Raw genomic sequence first — 23730 nt, forward strand, 5'->3', positions numbered from 1 at the left:
ACAAAATGCAAACATCCGGTTTTAGTAAACCTAAAATCCGTAAAAGGGTAAATCCGTACATTTCTACCAAACTTAATGGCTTTCATGTCATCATCCCATTATAGAATTGGAGTGCACAAAAAATTAATTGATGACCAAATTAGATCGAAACCCAAAGTTGGTTGAGCAACAATGACAACAACGTTATAAGTTAAATATGATTCTTAACAAAAAAAAAAATTACACTTCTATACTCTCTTCTCTTTGTATTTTTCATTAGTTGACATATCTATCCCTTTCCTTTATTGTTCCTATGTTTTTAAGTCTTACATTCTTTTCTCATTTTTATTTCAGTATTATTGTTTAATTCGAGAATAAAAATTTTATATTGGATCCATCGACTTCAGCTTTTATGATTCAAAATGCTCGTAAAATTAGTACGTTGAGTCCTCGATATGTTATATTTGAGGTTGTCGGTAAATATACATTTTAAAGATTGTCAGCAACATATTGTCTGATTGTCTCACTTATAACAAGTGATGGTATTAGAACTAATGTATTTTCTTATCAAGAAAAATGAAAGTAATCGCACAACATGCGAATGGTTTATAAGATCTTTATTATCCTATACAAATAACCCTAAAGATCCTAAACCTCTTAAATTAAAATAAATAATATTATAGAATTAGTAATCTTAGAAACCAAGCAACCAACTCCATACATTCACACTACGTACAAGATACATGAGCAATAGGGTCTACATGTGACGCTGCTAATATTTTTAAAAGTCGTTCATATTAATTACCTTTAAGAGAGACATGTCGCGACTATTGTGTCGCTACTATCACTTGTCGTTAATGCTAAGTTTTCGCCCCTAATACGTCGCCTGTATTGCTATTTTTTTACTTTGAAATTAAATGTGTTTCCTAATTTTTTATTTTAATGAAAAATGTATTTTCCAAGTGAATGTTTTTCTTGAAAAAATCCAAAACCCAAAAAAACCCCCAAATCTGAGTTATGTGAACAAGTATTTATAAGATGCGTTTCCTAATCCGGGAATAAGTGCTTAGAAGACGTTATGGCTTTTGAAGGTCGATAACAATGGGTCTGATGGTGCTTTAAGTTCAAAAACAATGTATCTTATGGTGTTCAACTCTCCCCTAACTTGGGAATAATGTGTATGATGTGGTGCAGCAGTAAGGTGGATGGTGGCAAAGTTTTAGAGATAAATGGGAGAATAGAGCTTGTAGTAAGTTAGACAAAAGAGGGATATAGTTTTAAGGTTGGTGGTGGAGGTTTGTACCTTGGCTATCACATGAATCATCAGAATATATAGCAAGGCCATTGCATTGTTATAAAATAGGATGACTTGGATTATAGAGTGCATACGGAATGAGAACATAAGCAATAATGGTGACACCATTATGGGCGATGGAGCTTAGTGGCAACATGTTTAGTGGTATTAGCGACGACATGAAAATATGGTGGCAAAACATCACAATCTTTCTTTCAACAACAACATCGGCAACACCAATACGTGTGACACAGACATTAGTTGCAACATAGATATTTGAGCCAACGCATGCATTAGGGAAGACCCCAGCATGTCCAGTTGGATGTTGCCCCTATTGGTGTTGCTGTCATTGCCCATATTTCTTGTAGTTAATTAAATGATGGAAATCGATTCACACATAAAAAATAAATGCATAGAACATAAAGAAGAAAACGTTATATTCATTAAGGAATCTACATCTTGATGCAACACTCCTAATTCAACACTTTAGGAAAAGGTTCACTGTGGAAAATATCTTCAACATTATGATAGTTGACAGAACCTTTGAAAAGTTTCGAGATAAGGGCTTAATAATAAGGACCATATTGTATGGAAATTTGAAACTCGCGATTGACAGGTTAAGAACGTTAATGATTTACCAAAAAATAATCAACTTGTTAAATAACAAAACATGGATAGAATCATTTTCAACTTTAGGACCCATCTTCCAAAAAACGAAATAATAATAATAATAATAATAATAAAAGTTCCTTCATATATAATTTCATTCTAAAAAAAATATTTTGCATGGATCCTGTGAAAGAAATACAATCAAAATATGATGACACTTGGTAAAGAAAGAAAAAAGTAGTTTTCTTAATAATTAGTGTAGCAATCGAATGGCAAAAAGAAAAAAAAAAAAAAAAAAGGACGAATTCCATAATGTCATTGCCGTCCATTGCCGGTTGCATACTTCGACTTTTACATTCATTCCCAAACACTATAAATAAGCAAAAATAAACATGCGTGCATATAGCCTATAAGCAAACTACAATCCATTTTTAGGGTGTTTTAAAAGAAATATTGATTAGAAATTTCATAATTATTTCAAATGGCTGCATCACATTCAATCATCATCTTCATCGCAACACTTGTTGTTCTTGCAACTTCAATATCCGCCAAGGAATACATTGTTGGGGACAAAAGTGGTTGGACTCTCGACTTTGATTACCAATCTTGGGCCAAGGATAAAGTTTTCATCGTGGGAGATACACTTGGTATGTTATATTAATTCCCACAATTAGCTTCTTTAATATCATTTTCAAACATTTTAGGTTTTCAAAAAAATTAAGTTTTTTATTTTATATTCTTGTGCAGTATTCAATTATGCATCTGGTGCCCACAATGTGATGAAAGTCAATGGCACCGGTTTTCAACAATGTGTTGTTTCATCTTCGAATGGAACTTTGACGAGTGGAAGAGACATCATCCCACTTCAAACCCCAGGAAGAAAATGGTACATTTGTGGTGTTGGGAAGCATTGTGAGTTAAGAAACATGAAGCTTTTCATCACTGTTCTACCACAAACAATAGCTCCCGCTCCAAGCCCAGTAACTACATCTGCATCGACCAAATTGATAGTACCAACAGTCTATGGCATTGTAGTTGCATTATTCGGTAGTGTTTTGTTGGTTTTGGTTTAAACATGTTTTGTTTGTTTTGTTTTCTTCAATTTGGTTATTTAATATTCATAAATATTTATTTGTTCAATGTTGTATCGGTTTGAGACAACTTATATACGAAATGTGAATTCTTTTCTATTACTATGGGTCGATTTCGTTCATTTTTAATTTGTATTCATTCTTATTGGAGTGTGAGATTTTTAACAAAAGTAAACATCCTGAGAATGCCTTGCATTTCAGTAAATTTAATCTCTTAGATTTTTTTTAAGTAATTTGAATCTCTTAGATTTTTTAAATGGATTAATATTAATTGATGTAGGTTGATTCATTAGTGGGGCTACGAATGATATTAGTAGTACATTTGATAAATAAAACTAATATTTTAAGATTTTTGGTTTTACTGATTCTTTAATTTCTACTAAAATCATGAATCGAACTGAAAAAGAACAAATTTCATGTTAAACCGGTGGTTGACCTAAAAATTGTTTTCATTTGTTTCTTCTTTTTTCGGTTTTCTCATATTTTATATACCCATATTTTCATGTAAATTGTTAAGGTGTCAAACCTCACAAATAAAGGAATAATAATATCCTATAATTCACTGCTCTAATGCACTAAAACGAAGGGTCGAACCATAGAGATACATGACAACGGTTTATACCTCTTTGAATAAGGTTGTTTGGTCACAAGGGGGAGGGGTTGAGTAATTTAGGAACAATTAAATGTAAAAACATGTAGTAAATTAAATAAACTATAAACAGTAATAGCAGACGATTCCTGTTTCAGCACTCTATATTGTCATTTGACTTGATTATGCTTTGATGCAATTCATAATTACCATTTTATGTTGGTACTGAAAGATGTTAACACGCTCTAACGTCTCCCGCTTGTCATATTATCTAATCAAAACACACTCTTTGATTAAACCTAGTTCTACTAATTCAACCTAAATCCGCTCTTAGACTGTACTAAAAATCGCACTAAGTTTTATACAAGTTTCCCAACAATGATCATTTTTTCTCATATGTTCAGAAGTGTGAAAACATCCTATTTGTATGCTATAATAAGAAAGCCTATTTCTTGTTACCTCACATTAACTTCATAGAACGATTAGTTGCCCTAAAAGTTAATTAAATACACATGAACTCAAATCATATAAATGGCCAATCAAACACAAATAAAATTCAAGGATTTTGGTTAAAAAATGAACACAATCACTATAATATAATTATAAACCAAACATCACGGCATATGCTTCAAATCAAACAAACAATATGTCTTGAACAGAAACTGGAAACTAGGTTTTTTAGTCACACATGGCTAAAAGAGAATCAAAGTGATGGAATTAAAAGTGTTTAATGCTTACAAACTGAAATTCAAAGTGTTAATGACTAGAGGTCTTCAAAATTCTTCAAAAGTTGTCTAAAGAAAATACAAAAACCGTCTGTATGAAAAAATGACCATATTCCCTCTATTTTAGCTCATTTGGTAACTGCCCAGAAAAATCTCGAAGGAAACTCACGACCGCGCTTTTTGCACTCCTGAACATGATTTTTGGCACGCGACCGCGCTTTTTGCTGAAACTCCAAATGGTCTTTAATCTTCTAGCTCTCTCCCTTCAGAAAGGACAAACATGATCCATGTTGGTGCAATATGGACTGCTTTTTAGGCGTAGTCATTTGCTATGATGAAGTGAAATGACTTTTGGCTATGTCTTTGATCTTCCTTCTACAACTCGTCTGGTCCATATTCTCTCATTTATACCTAAAGCGTCGGTGCTCCATTATTTGTGCTCGCCTCGACAACTCTTTTGCTCCATATACCCGCAATGCCTACAAAATAATTCAAAAATCAAGGAAGTATCAGATATTCTGAACAAAACATGCAAATGCCTACAATGCCTCGACAACCTTTTATTCATCTCTTTTGCTCTGTCACTCCACAATACGCACCGCTTCCAGCTTCTTTCTCTATCTCGACAAGAATCAGTCTTTCAAGGAAGCGTCGTCGTCGATCGGGATCGGAATCGGTTTTTTTGTCGGAATTCGATCACCTCTATCCAATATCCAATATCAGGTTCTATTGTTCTTAAATTTTGATGTTGATTGGATATGTCGCTTTTGTTACCCATGTAATGATTATTAAGAAATGAATCTCAGTGACTTTTCCAGCCTTCATTTAGCCAACCTTTTTGCTATATTATCAAATGAATCTCATTGATAGCATCCCCGAAGATCAATTTCAATTTCAAGGGTACAAAAGTTCCTTCGATCGGTTTTCATTTAACTCATTTTCTACTTTTTCGTCCTTCATGATTTGCTACCGTATGATTCAAGTTTATTAATTGAAATGGATTATTTTAGTGTGACTGCCAAATAACGAGGACATCTTACATAAGGATTATGCTTGAATAACTTGATTTGGGGTTAGGCATTCCTTCTCATATGGTTATATGACATTATATATGATGAATCCGATACTTAGTTGTAAAGTGCAGCAAAATCTATAACTTGTTCTAAAAAATTGTCTACTTTTTCATATTAAATTTGATATTATTAAAATAACTCAGCTAAAATTGTTTAGTACCTAAAGGAGGTAATACGTGGTTGTTGTGATTTGTTGTTTCTTTGCTACTTCTGTATTAGACACCCCAACTGTTTGATAAAATGCTTGAAAGAAGGTTTTCATCTTTTTATAAAAATTCAATACCTCTCAGATAGGTGGAACTTCAAGTGGTGAGCAGTATTTGGGAAATTCTACTAATATAGAACTGCAACCCAGGATGCTATGCTTTGTCAACAGGTATGACCAAATAGATCATTTTACTTGACTCTCTTATTATTTTTTTTTTGTTATCATTCTACATTTTTTTAGTTGATTCGGGAATAAATTGATTGTATTTTGAGGACATTCTGATGCAAAAAGTTGTACTACAGCCCGTTTTATCAACATATATGACACGGCTACAAATGTTTTCTACACTTTTGATGGTTAAAACTGATTTCAACTGAAGATGCCCTTTATAACTAACTTTCTATCCAACTGATAGGTTTTGTAACCAACTTCCTGCACCTAATTAAATCTATGGAAAGACATAACTACCCTTTCATTTGCTAATTCTTCACGGAGTTGGTGCTGACAGTTTGTGGGCCTTGTACGTTTATTCAATTTAGGCCCTAAAATGTAAAAGAGACAAAAAAAAAAAAAAAAAAAAAAAAAAAAAAAAAAAAAAAACTTGATTTATATTCTTCCTTTTCTATATTTTGTATGTTGAAATATGTTTGTGACTTTTTCCATGAGAGGTAATGAGCAACTTACTTTCAATTGTGTAAAGTTAAAAATGTAAAAATTACAATGCAAAAAATTAATATTATATGAGAAAATTTCAATATGTTAACGCAAAATACAATGAGAAGAATTAACATTGAATAACAATATTTGTCTTGCAATGGGAAATGCAGATATTGACAAAGCAGAGATTTTGTTGAAGCTTCCTGATATTTGAAATTTGATAATCTTGGGAATGCTCACGTAATTCTCTTGAAGGGTAAATTGGTATTTTTAGGTTCTTTTTTCAAAACAAATTCAATCAATCTCATTATCTTAAACATGAATCCTAAAATTAAGCAAAACATAATCAATTCTTAGTTCTCAAAATCATAAATGACCATTTTGCCCTTATTTCTGTAGGCATTGACTTAGAGCAACGTTCCCATAGTGAGACTTATGGATCTTACTAATGTTGTTATAAATACAAAGCTTCTACGTGACTACTCAAAGATAGATGTAATATTGAGACAATTGCCCTTCATTATCAAACATTAGGCAAAGGCATGTCCTTTTTTATAATCTGAATTTGTTTTTTTTTTTTAATTTATGTTTCAGGTATGTTTTGATGTGCATTATGTCAAAGAATGCGTACGTGTAACTGACGCTAGGAGAGGAGAGCAGAAATGAAGACTTCAAAATTTGTTTGGCCCGATATCAACGCATCAAAGGATACGACTTTATAAGGTTAGAGTTTATAATTTCTATAATTTTGGTTTTAGATTTTAAAGATTAATGAAATGTTTGAAATTTAAATTTTGAAATTGTATGGAGGGAATGATAACATGTTATGAAATTATGACTCTTTAAAAAAAAATCGTTGCTAAAAATGGATCTTTTGTTTTTTAAAATAGATAGTACGAACTGTTATCTGAAATAGTCGATATGGGTTAATAAAAGACTGCAATTTCATTTTTTTAGCTGATACAACTCAACAATTCCATAACAGGTTAAAAAAACATAGGAATAGAAGAACTGATGTTATTTTTTAGCTACTTTTATGTGTGCATTGGACTATAGATGTTTATGTGTGCATTGCTATCATTGTCATAAAGGAAAGGTATGTTATATATTACAAATAATAGCAATCTACTTTGGTAAGTTTACATATTTAAATTGAAAGTAAGATGCTATGATGGGTTAAAAAGGAAAGTATTACAAATAATAGCAATCTACTTTGGTAAGTTTACATGTTTAAAATAAAAGTAAGATGTTATGATGGGTTAAAAAGGAAAGTAGGCTGCTATTATAGGTTAAAGTGAGAGTAAGATGCTATGATTTCATACAAGAGTTTTGAATGTTAATAAAGTTATTTATAAATTTGATTTTGCAGGTTGTGCCATTTTTGTTGAGCATCTATGGTTGTTTGTGACAATATTTGTAATGAATATTTAGTTTTTATGATTAGGGAACTGATGTTATTTTTTAGCTACTTTTATGTGTGCATTAGACTATAGATGTTTATGTGTGCATTGCTATCATTGTCATAAAGGAAAGTTATGTTAATATCAATATATATTACAAATAATAGCAATCTACTTTGGTAAGTTTACATATTTAAATTGAAAGTAAGATGCTATGATGGGTTAAAAAGGAAAGTATTACAAATAATAGCAATCTACTTTGGTAAGTTTACATGTTTAAAATGAAAGTAAGATGTTATGATGGGTTAAAAAGGAAAGTATGCTGCTATTATAGGTTAAAGTGAGAGTAAGATGCTATGATTTCATACAAGAGTTTTGAATGTTAATCAAGTTATTTATAAATTTGATTTTGCAGGTTGTGCCTTTTTTGTTGAGCATCTATGGTTGTTTGTGACAATATTTGTAATGAATATTTAGTTTTGATGATTAGGGAACCATGTAAAAGGATTTTCAGTTATGTAATATATCTATAAAAATCTATGTAACTATTAAAATTAAATTTATTGCATTTTTATATATTTCAACGGATATTAATTGGATTTTGTTGAATAATTTTATCGTTATGAATTTGTTTTGGAACCTACTTTTGCTATGGAACAAATGACTACGGAATTTGCTACGGAACAAATGGTTACGGTATTTGTTACGGAACAAATGGCTACGAAATCTGCTACAAAACAAATGGCTACGGAATTTATTACGGAACAAATGGCTACGGAATTTGCTACGAAACAAATGGCTACGAAATTTATTACGGAACAAATGGCTACGGAATTTGCTACGGAAAAAATGGTTACGGAATTTGCTACAAAATAAATGGCTATAGAATTTGTTACGGAACAAATGACTACGGAATTTGCTACGCATGCCATTGTTACGGAATTGTTATGGAAGTGTGTTGTAGTTTAATTGCTACGGAATAAACGTCGTAACGAAACTGCTATGGAACTATAATTTTGTAGCTAAACAGTTTGCTACAAGAAATATACCTACGGAATCTCATTGGTAAATTCCGTAGCAACTTCTGTAGTTATTTAGGTTTAGCTACGGAATTTACTTTTAGCTACGGAATTTTTCGTAGCTAAATCGAAATTTTCTTGTAGTGTAAATGCAAAAATTAAGAACTGAAATACAATGAAAAAACGGAATTAGATGTGCAAAATAGGTATATAAAATACACCTAACATATATATTTAATCATTTCTTAGTAATTAATCAAACAACTTTCATTTGATCGTGTTGCTAAAGATATTGTTGTAGTACTTTGAATATTTGTAACACCCGATTGTGAATATTTGTAACACCTAATTAAGGTATGTGATACTTCAAGGTTATTTTAATTAAAGTTTGGGTTTTAGGATTTTTCTAGTTGGCGCAATGCGACTTCTGGAGATCGCGATGTGGTAATGTCATTTAAAACTATGGCGCGATAAGGTGGTGATCCGCGCCACAGTGGCTGCTTGGCACAAAACCCTAAATCTCGTGCTTTGGGCCCTATATAAGTGCACTAACTTCTAGGGTTTGTTGATTCTCTCAACCTCTACCCTCAAGAATGAAATCCTAATCCTAGTGTGCCCTTATGTGACAATAGTCAAAATCGGGTCAGGTCTAAGCCGGTCAAGGTCAACGAGTCAAACCGGTCAACTCGATTTAAAGCCTTGTATGATAGGGATTATATTATGTAATTACTGTATAACTCACTATTTTAATGAGAAAACACCACTTGGAAAGTTCATGTGTTTAAATTTCCTTAGCATTAGTGCTAAACAATGAACAAAAACAATAATACAATGTTGCATACTCATAGGGAGTGCGTAAGATCCTAAATCATGGCACGACGGGGTCTAAAGACCTTGCATTGCGAAGCCGAACACTCTCATTCATCACACACGAAAACACTCTCAATCGTTTTCACTCTATCTCCAAGTATGTCAAATCTCTCCCAAATATCTCTAAGTATGTGAAATCTCTCCCACATATCTCTTTGTATGTGAAATCTCTCTCACATATCTCTTTGTATGTGAAATCTCCAAGTATGTCAAATCTCTCCCAAATCTCTCCAAGTATGTCAAATCTCTCCCAAATCTCTCTAAGTATGTGAAATCTCTCTCACATATCTCTTTGTATGTGAAATCTCTCCAAGTATGTCAAATCTCTCCCAAATCTCTCTAAGTATGTGAAATCTCTCCCACATATCTCTTTGTATGTGAAATCTCTCCAAGTATGTCAAATCTCTCCCAAATCTCTCCAAGTATGTCAAATCTCTCCCAAATCTCTCCAAGTATGTCAAATCTCTCCCAAATCTCTCTAAGTATGTGAAATCTCTCCCACATATCTCTTTGTATGTGAAATCTCTCCAAGTATGTCAAATCTCTCCCAAATCTCTCCAAGTATGTCAAATCTCTCCCAAATCTCTCTAAGTATGTGAAATCTCTCTCACATATCTCTTTGTATGTGAAATCTCTCCAAGTATGTCAAATCTCTCCCAAATCTCTCTAAGTATGTGAAATCTCTCCTACATATCTCTTTGTATGCGAAATCTCTCCAAGTATGTCAAATCTCTCCCAAATCTCTCCAAGTATGTCAAATCTCTCCCAAATCTCTCTAAGTATGTGAAATCTCTCCCACATATCTCTTCGTATGCGAAATCTCTCCAAGTACGTCAAATCTCTCCCAAATCTCTCTGAGAACGAGGAATCTCTCTCAAATCTCTCTCGAAATCTCTCCCAACTTTCTATAATCACTCGGGGCATCCCGACCCTCGAATTTGGCGAAAAATAGCCCAAGAACGGAAGTCTACGCGAAAAACGGACTTAAGGAAACGAACCCTCTGAACCGAAAGTACTATTCATGAACCGAACCGAAAGCACTATTCATGAGGGTCCGAACCGAAAGTACTGTTCATGAGCTGAACCGAAAGTACTGTTCATCCGAACCGAACCATGCAAGGAAGAAAGGTCCGAACCGAACCATGCAAGGAAGAAAGGTCCGAACCGAAAGTACTGTTCATTACTGTTCACAACAGTACCTTCGGTTCTGGCCTCCCTTCAGACCGAACCTGCTTTCGCTTCTTGCCTTCGCGTCGGACTGCTCCTCTTCGGACCGAGCCTCGGACCAGACCCTCGCCTCGCCCCTTCTTCTGGCTCGCGCCTTCGCTTCCGAGACCAGCCACCCGCATCCGAACCAAGCCCCGCCTGACCGGACTTCGGCCTAGGGACCGAGCTTCGGCCTAGGTCCGAAGAAACTCGCTGGAAATTACATTTTTCGCCCCGTTTTTGCGTATTTTTGCGTTTTAAACCCATTTTTAATTATTTTAACATGGGATTTTCACCCAAAACTTTATTTTTAATTATAAGACCCCTAAATTAATGATTTAATCACATTTTAAGGATAAAATCTTATTTAAAAAGGAGTTAGTAGTACAAAAAGAAGAGTGTTGACCTTACCTTAGTTATGACGCAAGCAACCCCCACACCCACTCCATGACAACCCACACTCCTCCCCACCATACCTTGTACTTTTTACCTCCCTCACAAGCCATCTCCATGCTTTGAGAGCTCGATATTCACCCTCTCTCCCCATTTTCTCTCATTTGTTCTCATTTCACAAGAAGATCAAACTCCTTTCTCTCTCACTCTCTCTCTCTAGAAATCCGAGATTCAAGGGCTGATCTTGAGAGTTTCCTCCACCTTTGGTAAGCATAATCCATTTCCTTTATGATTATCTCAATTATTTCCACTCAAATCATGGATATCTTACACAAACTCCATTATATTTGTGTTAGAGCTTCGAATCTTCAAGCGATCCTTCTAGTGTTCTTGGGTTGAACACTTCTTTTCTTCAACACTTATCTACTGAAATCACACAAGGTGAGTTCATACCCCTACATTTTCATGTTTTCTTAAGTTTTTAGGGGGGGAATACAAGTTAAAACACCAACAACATAACTAAAATTTTCTAACAGCTTTCATCAGAAAAGTTGGACTCCATTCACGGACTGTTTTGGACACCTTAAACATTTTAGTTTTCAAAACTGTTTTAGGTGCATGTAGTTCCACTTCTTAGCTTTAAAATGACTACTTGCACATCTCCATACGATTTTTCTACAATTTATGGTGATTTTTACAAAACTGCCTATCATTTCAAACACCAATCCGGACCAGTCTGTGATTATGGACTTTTTAACCTAAGTTGCAGGTCATTGAAAATCATGGTAAAAATTATGAGTAAACTAGACACATTTTGGGAACTCCCAGAATTTACGGATTTAGTTTTCGACTTCGTATGATTTTTCTATAAAGTTTCAAAAACAGTGTAGAAAGGCTGAAAATTTGTTAACAGCTTGTAATTTTTACTACACTTTGTATTGTGTTGAGCAAAGTGTATAATGTCAAGTTCTAAGTATTGAATGTGATATGTTGTAAATTTTATCATCTTAAACTGAAAATAAGTCACTCATGATAAGATTATTCATTCATTTAGAACACGTATACATACATATAAACTATAATAAGCATAGTTTAATGGATTTCATAATCCTAACACCTTTTCATAAAAGAGTTCTTATATATTACAAACGTTTTGGATAAAACTATAATAGGTATAGTTTTCAATACATCACATAACACACACGTACGAGAAGGGTACATTCATACAGAAAGGTTTTACACTCCCGCATACAACTTGTAAACTTGTTAACCTAAATTGTGAGACATTCTCTTTTCGTACGTCCGAGTGCGGAATATAAAATCCTGTACGTTATAATCAGAGTCTCCTGGAGGGAGAACGTGATAGTTGTATATAGATCTATATTGGGCTTGACACCCCACACCTTGCTGCTAGCTACAGTTGGACCTGCAGGTCTACGGGTGATAATTGTCATTTCAGTTCTTCGACGCCTGAGAAACGTCGTGGCAGGTTCATTTAGTCTTAAGTATGATTATAGCGGCTCACATAAGGATATAACAATACATAAAGTTTACGGGATTTTTATAAAACTTTAATGGGTTTTTATGTCGGTTTTTAAAAATCACTTTTATCTCAATAAGTACCGATATTACTGTCTACATTCGGTTTTTGGTATTTATGACTACACATCATTTGAAACCACATTTATAGCTTTAAGTATAGACGATACTTGTTATTTTCTCGGTCCTAAGACTTAGGACTACATATACATCAAGTATTAACGAACAATAGAAGTTTCGGGAACATCATTTAATTCAAGTGCGTTTATGTCAATTTAAGCACATTTCATTTTCCTTTAATAAGAAAGGTTACTTATACATTTTGGTCATCGGTTATGTGACTACATTACATAAACTTTATAAAGAAAATATCGGATTTTCTGAATACATATCATATCATTTTTACAAGGAAAACGGTCTAATTCTCCAATAAAATCTCTTATGAACTCACCAACCATTGTGTTGACACTTTTTCAAACTGCTTGTATTCTCAGGAAATCGCTAAACAGGTAACAAAATACTTTTGAGGATGGGACGTTGAGGCGTCAAACTTATCTTATTTTGTCAACATATTGTAATTGAATTTGAAACATGTAATACATACAATGATGTAACTTTTTCAATTATATATATGTTGGTTGTGTTTACTTTCATCACTATTACCATTGTTGTTATGATACTACACATGAAGTCCTCCATCCCTGGACGTTTCCGCCATCCTTGGTTCAGGGGTGTGAAACCTTATGTGTATGTTTCTTGGTGTTTGAAGCCTTGGACTGCTCCTGGAAAAAGAAGAAGAAGAAGAAGAAGAAGAAGAAGAAGAAGAAGGTGGTTTGTATGCCAAGGTTCTAGATCCATTCAAGTATCAACCTTATTTCCTTGCTTTGGACCTATGTAAGTCTTCAAGCTTGGAACTTGTTAATTTCATATGTTTAGATTCACGATTTAATGATTGTTTTGGACTCTTCTATGGGATTTGTGTAGAGTTTGGCATATTCTAGGGTCAAATTTTGAGTCTTGGGGTCTTCTGGACCCCTAAAAGTGCAAGACTAAGATTAGTATCTTCCATTTTGTTCCATGTAGGGCCTTGGAGAAATAAGAGCTTAATCTAGATCTAGGGTTGGTATTAAGATGGCTTGATGTATGTTAATGGATAAAGTTGGTCCTTATTTCGACATGATCTATAAGCTTAAAGCCTTGGTCTTACTGGACTATGACCTTACACGAAAGTTGGCTTTTTACCGTAAACCACGGCACGGTGTGTTGTAGGTCGTGACACGAGTCATAAGATCCAGTTACGACCGTTTTGGCTTATAGTGACTATTGCGTGACCAGGTAGCGGGTGGCAACGTGGTTGTTGTTGACCGTTGACTTTGACTTTGACCATTGAGTTTTGGTCAAACTTGAAGGTTTTTAGCTATATACTAATGTTTAAGACTCTATTGGTTTAGGTGATTCGCGTAGTTGTCGTTGCGAGACTTCAAAGTGCTTGATATTCGGCTTTTTAATTGAAGTAAGTCTTCTCATTATACTATATTGGACACTAGGTGTCATTGAATGATAAACTAGTACGATCTTTCATGTTGCTTGTATCCTTACATGCTTTGTTGGGTGAGGCTCGTTAGGTTGAAATAGACCCGTTAGGTTGAAACAAACTCGTTAAGTTGAAATAGACAAATTGATTATGTGATATTTGGTTGGACTCACTAAACTTTATGCTTACAATTTAAGTTTAAATTTTTTAGGTTGTTCCAATAGCAAAGGGAAGGGCACGACTTGATTGTATTTCGTCCATTGGAGACTTCTGCATCTATGATGTTTACTATCTTTTACAACTTTGATATTTGGTTTTTTGTTTTGTCAAACTTATACATTAGTTATTCATTTGTAATTAGAATGAAATTGGGATGTTTAGTTTTAAATTAAAAAATTTGGATTGAAAATTTTAGATGTTACCACGGGATAAAGGGTCATTTTATCATTGCAAACACCTATAGATTGTCTTTGCGGCGGTAGTCATCATTTTTCTAGTGATTGAATTCGCTAACTACAGGAATATATAGTATTTGGCGGTGAGAAACAGGTATATTAAGGGGTAGTTAGGATTGTTTTCCAAACTATGTTTTTTTTTTTTGATATTTTAGGTTTTCAAAAAATTCTATAAGCTTTAAATAGTGTTTGGGAAATAAATAAGTACTTTTGAAAAGTATTAATTAAATAAACCAATGATTATTTTAAGTTATCTTTGTCATTTCGTGTCGTGTTTGTCATTTTTTAATTGGTCTGTTTTCATGTTAGTTAAGAAAAACACGACATCGTGGTGTGTCGTGTTTGTGTTACATAAAACGTTATTGTGTCGTGTTAGAAAAAAACACAACACGACTCTGTATTTTGCCACCCCTAATCTAGGTAAATATGTATGACGTAATTGGGTTTTTTTAAGGGTTCGGATTTGTTTCGTTTTGATTCCTATTTTTTTATAGAGTTTGGCAATAAAGCAAGTGCAATTTAGACCGTCTTCATTCGATTGTAGTTACGCTTCAATCCAATGGATTAAGCCCAACACATTCAATATTAAACCAAAGTCTACCACTTTGAAAATCCCAACTCTGTTGTCAATGTTTTGGATGTTCTAACTTTGATTGACCATAGTTTGATATTAGGTCTACACATTGTGTTCTACTTTTTCGTACGTTGATTGGTTTTGATTTTAGGTTTGTTTTATTTTTTGGTTCTTGTGGGTTTTATGGTGTTCAATTTTCTAGGATTTCTTGATGTTTTAATTCTTTTTCTCAGGTTTTTCTTAAAGCTTTGAACTTCTTCATCCGCTGCTAAAATTTTTAAGGAAAATGACACGTTGGTTCTTATGGTGAGCGTTTATTACTCATATGCATTGTAATCTTAACTTGTAAGCTCTTGATTTGATTCTACTAAAATTAACTAAGCAATCTAGATTTTGATCCATAAAATGTGCTTCATCTTCTCGATGGTAGAGGTTGGGGGACGATGATATTACGAGTTAGATGATGATGATCATGATGGGAGGAGGACAGTTGTTACACGTAAATACGTCTTGTATTTAAATGAACATTGATTTTGTGTTAATAATAATAATAATAATAATAATAATAATAATAATAATAATAATAATAATAACAAGAATTACAGCAGAAGCAACAACCACAACAACAACAGATGAAAAATATAATTAAAAATAAAAAAGAACTGTAACATGCATAAAAATCACAAGAAATTTAAACTTTTTAAAACAACTCCAAATCATAGAAAGTTTACAAAATCGTTGTTTTCAAAGTATTGTTCCATATCATAGTATCTTATAGATCAAAAGTACATGAAACAGACGATATATACGGTCACGCCTTCGCCTTCCTGCGATCATCCGAAGTACCTGAAACCACAACTAAAAACTGTAAGTCAAAGCTTAGTGAGTTCACGTAAAGTACCAACACATAAACAAATAACATATACAATAACATCATGTCGGGTCCAATCAACCATCGGGTTGGAATGTCAATATACTATGGGTCCATTCAACCATCGGGTTGGAATACCCCAGGCCCAATCAACCTCCGGGTCCAGTCATCATCGCAAAGGAATACCCTAGGTTGGAATGCCAATATACTATGGGTCCAGTCACCCATCGGGTTGGAATACCCCAGGCCCAATCAACCTCCGGTTCCAGTCATCCTCAAGATGGAATACCCCAGGTTGGAATGTCAATATACAACGGGTCCATTCATCCTTGAGATGGAATACCCTCAGGTCTAATCAACCATTGGGTTGGAATTCCCCTGGTCTATTGGCCCACACACATAGCAGTAAAGCCTCAACCACCAACCAAAATATATGCACATATAATACATAACATATAATCAGACAACAGACAACCAGACAGATCTACAGATCATTAAGCATAACATCATCCTATATATCAGGATACAGATCTAATAGATCACTACAACACAATAGCATATTATCACATAACCGAATATCTAATCTAATGGGCCATCCTTGGTGCCTTAGACCCGTAAGTAGAGTAAGGAAAACTCACCTCAAAAACTGAAAACTAGCTGATGAGGTCATGAATCCGAATCTCAGCTCAAACCGACACCTAATTATCAAAATAACCAAATCTAAAGCATAATCTGAAATACCTAAAATATCCTTAAGTCAAACTTGGTCAACCTTGGTCAAAGTCAAAGTTAACGGCCCTTAAAGACCATATCAAACCTTACATCATGGCCAAGCATTGGTCACATCATGACAACATACTCGGTCCGATTCCCACTCGACTCAACCCAATCTAGCAACTCAGTCAAAGAAACCACCTGAACTGGCATCACGACGTGAGCACCCATTCTCACGTCGTGAGCTCCAAGGATTCCAACAGAAGACGGGGTTCTTTGAATCTCACGTTGTGAGCGATGTCTGAGGCTAAGGGTCACCTTTTTAAGTCCTTATTCCATTAATCCCTTGAGTCTAGTTCATCCAAAAGTTAAAGGGGACCCCTAAGGTCCATAAAAATGTTTCCTTTATGGCCATGCATGCACCAATCATGATCCATCCACTTTCTAGGTTAAAAGTTAAGAAATGAGCTTCAATATTTCATGCATGCCTCAAATACATACCAACTTTCAGATCTGAACAATATTATGATTTAGGGACTCTTAGAATCCTTTAAGTTGCCAAATTTATAGATTTACTCCACTCAAGCATGCAATAGCATAAATAAGATGGACAAAACTCAAGATCTATCCATGATAAGCAATAAAGTTGGAGCCTTTGATACTTACAAAGGTCCAAAAGCAGGAAAAGATGGTGATGATGATGATACTTTGCCCATACCACCACTAGAGTACTTCTTTCTTTTTCTTCTTTTCTTCTTCTTCAAGCTAGAAATGCATTCAAATGACAAAGGATCTTAAGGAGGAATAAGATTAGGGTTTCTAGAGGTTTAGAGAGTGAGGGAAGCTGAGGGTGCGCAACCTTAGACCTCTCATTCCCTTAAATACCAAACAATTAGGGTTTGGTCATCATCTGCTCTCATGTCGTGAACATTACATTGCTCACGTCGTGAGCCTTAAAATGATGCAGGGGTCCAACTCACTCCTCACGAGGTGAGCAAGCATTCCTCACGTCGTGAGAAGGGCCAATGTTGAAACTTTTAACTTCACAATAATAAAGATAATGTGCGCATGATCCGAGTGTTACAAGAACATGGATGCCATCTTATCACCAAATGGGTATGTTCTTGTAACAAAAGCAACACATGACATAAATGTTAGTTCCATGACAACATAAATAACATATCATTTGAAAAACATGGCAATATTCTTAGTTATTGTACTTTCATTCTTTTACACACAAAAAGCCACACACACACACACATGTAGAAACAATTACAAAGTACATTGTTGAATTAGAAAGAGTTTCAACGTACAATGCTGAAATAGGAAGATTATGAATATACAAGGTTGAAATAGGATATAAATAGGACCAAACATAAAAATAAGAACATTATCAAAATACAATGTCGAAATAGAGTTAGGTGGTGTTTGTTTTTTGTCCGCATATCTTCCTGACCTCTTCTGTCTGCGCGGCGCAGACCATGCGCAGACATTAGCCTTTGCAGATTGTTTATTTTTTTGAAGACTGCAGACCTAAAAATGTATGTGCGTCCTCTTCTTGGCGCAGATGTGGACCAGAGTCTTCTAACATCTTCTAGTCTAAAAAAACACATATATATTTTTTTTTAGTTTTTTTGAATTTATATTTATTCCAACTTTATTAGTGGTAAACAATTTGAAAAAAAAAGTTACAATACTTTTAAAAAAAGTTCTACGACACCAACATGATATTTTTTACAAATTTATAAATAAAAAATTATTATAATAATGGTCGTTAAAGTTGTTTATACAAATATGAAAATATATATATATATATATATATATATATATATATATATATATATATATATTCTTATATTTTTTGTGCAAAACTTTATAAAACATTATTTAATAAAACATCGTCAATTTATTAGAAAAAAATATTTATGGCACATTTTTAATTGATTTAATTGAAAAAATTGAAGTTTATTTCCATTCATTTATATATCAAATTTTTTGAATCCTAATTACAATGTTTAGGCGTAACTTTGCGACCAAAATTATTGGTTTTTATCAAATATATACGTTAATTTGTAGAATTTTTATTTTCACTTATTATACAATAATACATAAAAGTTGATTTAGATTTGTTAATTATTTATAACAAAGTCATAAATATATTAAAAAATCACTTTGTAGTTTAAAAAAATCAATTTATTTAGATTTTAGTTTATTTTAGTAACCTGTAGATGTTAAAAAAACAAACAATATTCTTTTTTCAGACTGCAGACGTTTGGTCCACCTCTTCTGCTGCAAAGGTCTACAGATATGATCCGCAGACTGCAGACATTTTGTCTCAGAAAAAACAAACAGCACCTTAGAATGGAACTTTGATAATCTTCATTTGTTATTATTACATCATCGTACTTTCAAAGTACAATGTTATAATTGGGACTCTTTTTTCATTAATGTTCATTACTATAAAAATAAGAAAAAGAAAGTAAACTATGTTATTTAATTTACAAACAAAAAAGAACAAACAAAAGGAAAAACAAAAACATAGATTGCACCAACTTTTTTTTAGACAAAATATGTAAACATAACCATCCATTCAAGCATAAAAACGGTAAAAAAAAATGTTAGAAAAAGTTTCTTTCATGGTTTTACATTACACATTTTTATATATGTATTATTTACACCATTTTAATAAACATTTTATAATCAAAATTTACTTTGTGGTTTCAATTTTCATAAGAACAATAAACAAATTTTAAAGCTCTAATGAAAATGTGTCAAAATTAAGGGGGTGTTTGGCTTAGCTTTTCACAGCCAAAAGTCCTTTTTGGAAAAGAAAAAAAAAACAAAAGATGTTTGGCAAACTAATTTTAAAAGTCACTTTTGAAGTTTTTTTCACAAGGAAAAAAAATATTTTGACAAAGTCAGGAAATCCTGACTTTTTGTAACTTTTTCAAAAAGGACTTTTGGGGTTTGAAAAGCTAAGCCAAACACCCCCTAAGTTGCCATCAATTCCTAGTTGTCTATTGCATCTAAACCAAAAGTAAAATAAAAAAATAAATAAAAATAAAAAAATTAGCCATTTACATATGTAGAAAGTAATTTTCATCTTCATTTGAAGTTAAAAAGCACTTCTATCATTTTTATCCCACATAATATGTAGACTTGAAGCTGAAAAATAAAATTAAAAACCTGCTTATTTTTATTTTTTATTTTTATTTTTTTAATATGATGGATTAAACATTCTAACTAATTGATTCTCCGTGGAGAGAAAAAGATTTTTTTATGGCATCCTCTCTAATAAATGAATGTTTTTTTTGTCATTTGTCAAATTCTCATGATTTTTGCCACATATAATTTTGTGGGAGTTTTAGAATTGTTATTTTTCATTTGTCATTTTTTGGGATTTTCTATTTTTTAAAATAAAATTCCACAAAATTCTAATGAGTTTTATAAGGAAAGAGAATCATTATATTAATTTGATAATAAAGTCTCATAAATACTCTAAATAATATTTAATTTTTTTCATAAATGTTTCAAAAGATTACATTATGTTATGTAAAAGTGTTATTTTATAAAATATTTAATGTTTAAATATTGATATTAAATTTTTATTTTTAATAAATTCGTATAGTACACGGGTCTTACACCTAGTTTAAATAATATTAGGTAATTGTTCGTAAAAATATTACATCACAAAAAAAGTTTATCCTTTGATGGTAAGACTTTTCACAAGAAGCATGTGCATAAACGTTAAAAAGAATGATTATATCCATATTTCTTCATTGGACGTTCACCAAATTAAGACAATTTTTGAAATTTTAAACACCATTAAATTAAAACTAATGACAAAATAAGATAAGTGCTAACTATTACTAAAATGCACTGTGCACGTATAGTTATTTTGTTTGAGGCTTAGAGTTTCAAGTGAACACAATCAAAATAACGGAAAATTTTAAATAAATAAATTTTCACTTACTGTGAAGAAGTCGTGTCTTTCATGATCCAGAAGAAAATGACGTTCATTAAAGCTAGGTCACCTCCCAGTCCAATAGTGAAGATCTCTTTTAGCTTTAAACTGACTTATAAAATAAATCAAAATTAGCAAAACTATTAAGAGAATAAATAGTACAAGACTTGCATCGGAATCTCTCTAATCATCATTAAGAATTGCAATAATCAGAACCATGAAGGGGAAAATCAAACTTCCATATCAATGCGATGAACATGAATCCAAACTACACAAAAAAAGTGTGTAATAACTTAATACATATAAAATTAAATTCGGAATTAAAATCATATAATATAATGTTTCAATCAGATGTCACTAATAAGTAACTTACCACAATACGAATGTTGATAGACACATCATAGATCTGGAAAAGGAAAAGGAAAAGATGTTAGATTACTTGGTCTCTTATTATTGAGCATTTCACCAAACACCTTATGTATGTGAATCAACTTCAAGAACATGATTACATATGTTCTCCTCGCTCAGACTATTAACATTAATAATGATTCTTCCAGTTTCTAGAACAGATAACCATAAATTGATATTGATGACGAGTTATTTGAAGAAAGATGTAATAACTCGATCTCATCCGACAAATAACCAAAAGATTGATTGAAAAAACTCACAAACAAACTAAATAAGAAATTGTATTTCCTTTGGCAATACAATACACCATTAGAAAACGAAACCAAAGAGAATACATGTGGAGTTACATTGACGTATCTTGTAATAAATTATAGCACATTGAGGAGAAGAGGAGAGTTAATTGATATCCTGGCAAATAAAATAGTAATTTCAGATAGAGAAGATGGCTATGATCAAATAGAAGAAAAAAAATTGAAACATATCACATTAACACCATTATTGCTAATTATTATGAGAATCCTGGTAACTTAGGAGCTGATTTCGTGGCCTATAGTTAGGAAAGTAGCTGAATAGTAGAGCTTGGAATAAACGGGCAAGGGGTAGATAATAGTCGAAGGGTATTTAAGAAAATTCACATTGAAAAATTGAGCGGGATAATAAGCGTGGGAGGGGGTCAACCAAATGACACGTGGCATTTGGGTACTCTTTTATTAGAGTAGGGGAAGGGGATAGGGGATTTTAGTTATGTAAAGCTACCTAAATTGTTAATTGTTGATGCATTGAAAAGATTCAAAGAATTATATATCAAATAAGGATTATGAGGATGATAATTGAAAGCTACACACATGTTGGCAAATGTTGATTGTGGGTGTACTGTGACTACATGTACAACTACCCTGATGGAAATGAAGCCATTTTGGGAGGGCAAGATGGTAAATTGCACATGTATTCAGTGGAGGGAGATATACTTTCAAATGAAGTTGTTCTTGAAACAACTTTTGATCCTAAAATGAGATTTTCAATGGTTTTTACATGGAATCTGTTTTACCTATTAGGGCATTTTTTGTTTGTTTTGGAATTTTTTTAATAGGATACAATCGAGTCATTTTTGTAATTCCAAGTGAGAATAAATCGGAAATTGAAGATATGGTGAAGGTGCTTGAGTCTATGAATCCAAATCCACACCCAACTCTCGATCCTTATTAAGGTTAGTTCATTCAACTTCATTTCCACCATTGTTTTTTGTTAATTTTTTTAATATTAAATGTATGCAAAATTGGTAGTTGGGTGGATACTAGAAGCTAATATACAGTACAATAACAATCCTATGATCGAGAAGAATGAAATTGGGATTGAAAGATTTTATCCGTTTGGGAGATTTCTTGCAAATAATTGATATGGTTAAGGTAAGATCTTACACCCCGTCCCCGAGTTCAATTTAACGAGAGAAATGAAAAGAAATGAATTGAAATAAGAAGAAAATAAAATAAATTGGTGTTCCCGAGTTTCATTAAAGGAGAGAAGTGGAAAGAAGTGGAGGGAAATGGGAGGATCACTTTCCCTCCTAACTTTCCTTCCGATTTGGGAGGATTTGGAAAGAAAGAACAAAATGATTCATTTTTCTTCCACTTCTCTCCAACTCGGGAATACAAAAGAAAATTTTGTTTTCCTTTCCTTTCTCTTCTTTTCTCTCATGACTTTCTTTTCTTTTCTCTTCTTTTTCTTTTGTTAAACTCCGGAACGAGGGGTTAGTCTCCACAACCACTCATCTCTTTGGTTTATCCACTTTGCATTTTTTTTTAATTTTAATTCCATTTTTAGTTGGATATTACATATTTCCATGGTTTATTGGTTTTTACTTTTTATAGTAACATTTACATAAAAAGTTGTTTATCAAATGTATCAAGTATTCCATGGTTTTTCTTGGATTATTATTCTGTTTTGTTCATATCGATATTCTTCATTTTGGCTTTTTAGACATTTTTTTTTGGTGTTGTTGTGTTTTAAAGTTTTTTATTATATGAATAGTTGGTTAATTTCTCTTAAAGAAATTAACAGTAATGTGAAATTAGAATTTTTGTAAGATTTGCAAGTTTTGTTTTGAGGAATCCTTTTAATTAATATTATTATTTATAAAAACTTTGGCTACACAGGAAAAATATTAAAATCATAATATATAAAAAATTTTAATAAAGCTAGAACATCCACAATAGGAACTCATTTAAAAACTTTTGAAAAAACTTACCCACTACAAATTACGTCCAAAACTTGATTCTATAAATTTTTACTACATATTAAATATGAATTGCAAACTAAAAAGAATAAAACATAAGCATACCTTTATTATTATTATTATTATTAAAAAGAATAAAACATAAACAGTCGTCTCATTAAAATTTCTATGCTTGCGGTATTGAATCAAGTCATTTCATTTGTTTATCCATATTATTTTCCAATTTTTGATCACAAGGCTTGGGTAAATAATGTTGACAATCGAGGTTTGATTGGTGATGCTTCATTGCTGACAAGCATGTAGTCATGAAATGAAATAGTGACTT

General features: G+C 32.6%; 1 protein-coding gene across 1 annotated transcript; it reads left to right on the top strand.

The window, feature by feature from the left end:
• Positions 1-2363: 2363 nt before the first annotated feature.
• On the top strand, positions 2364-2955 carry LOC111901203 (blue copper protein 1b). Its single transcript, XM_023897087.2, has 2 exons — positions 2364-2529; positions 2630-2955. The coding sequence occupies exons 1-2, from the start codon at positions 2364-2366 to the stop codon at positions 2953-2955; spliced, it is 492 nt and encodes a 163-aa protein (XP_023752855.2).
• The last annotated feature ends 20775 nt before the right edge of the window (positions 2956-23730 follow it).

Source organism: Lactuca sativa, chromosome 6, assembly GCF_002870075.4.
Source record: "Lactuca sativa cultivar Salinas chromosome 6, Lsat_Salinas_v11, whole genome shotgun sequence".
NCBI lineage: Eukaryota > Viridiplantae > Streptophyta > Magnoliopsida > Asterales > Asteraceae > Lactuca > Lactuca sativa.

Coding starts and splice junctions, on each gene's coding strand:
- LOC111901203 (XM_023897087.2), top strand. CDS start 2,364: ATGGCTGCATCACATTCAATCATCATCTTCATCGCAACACTTGTTGTT. Junction 2,530..2,629: donor CATCGTGGGAGATACACTTG/GTATGTTATATT, acceptor ATTCTTGTGCAG/TATTCAATTATGCATCTGGT.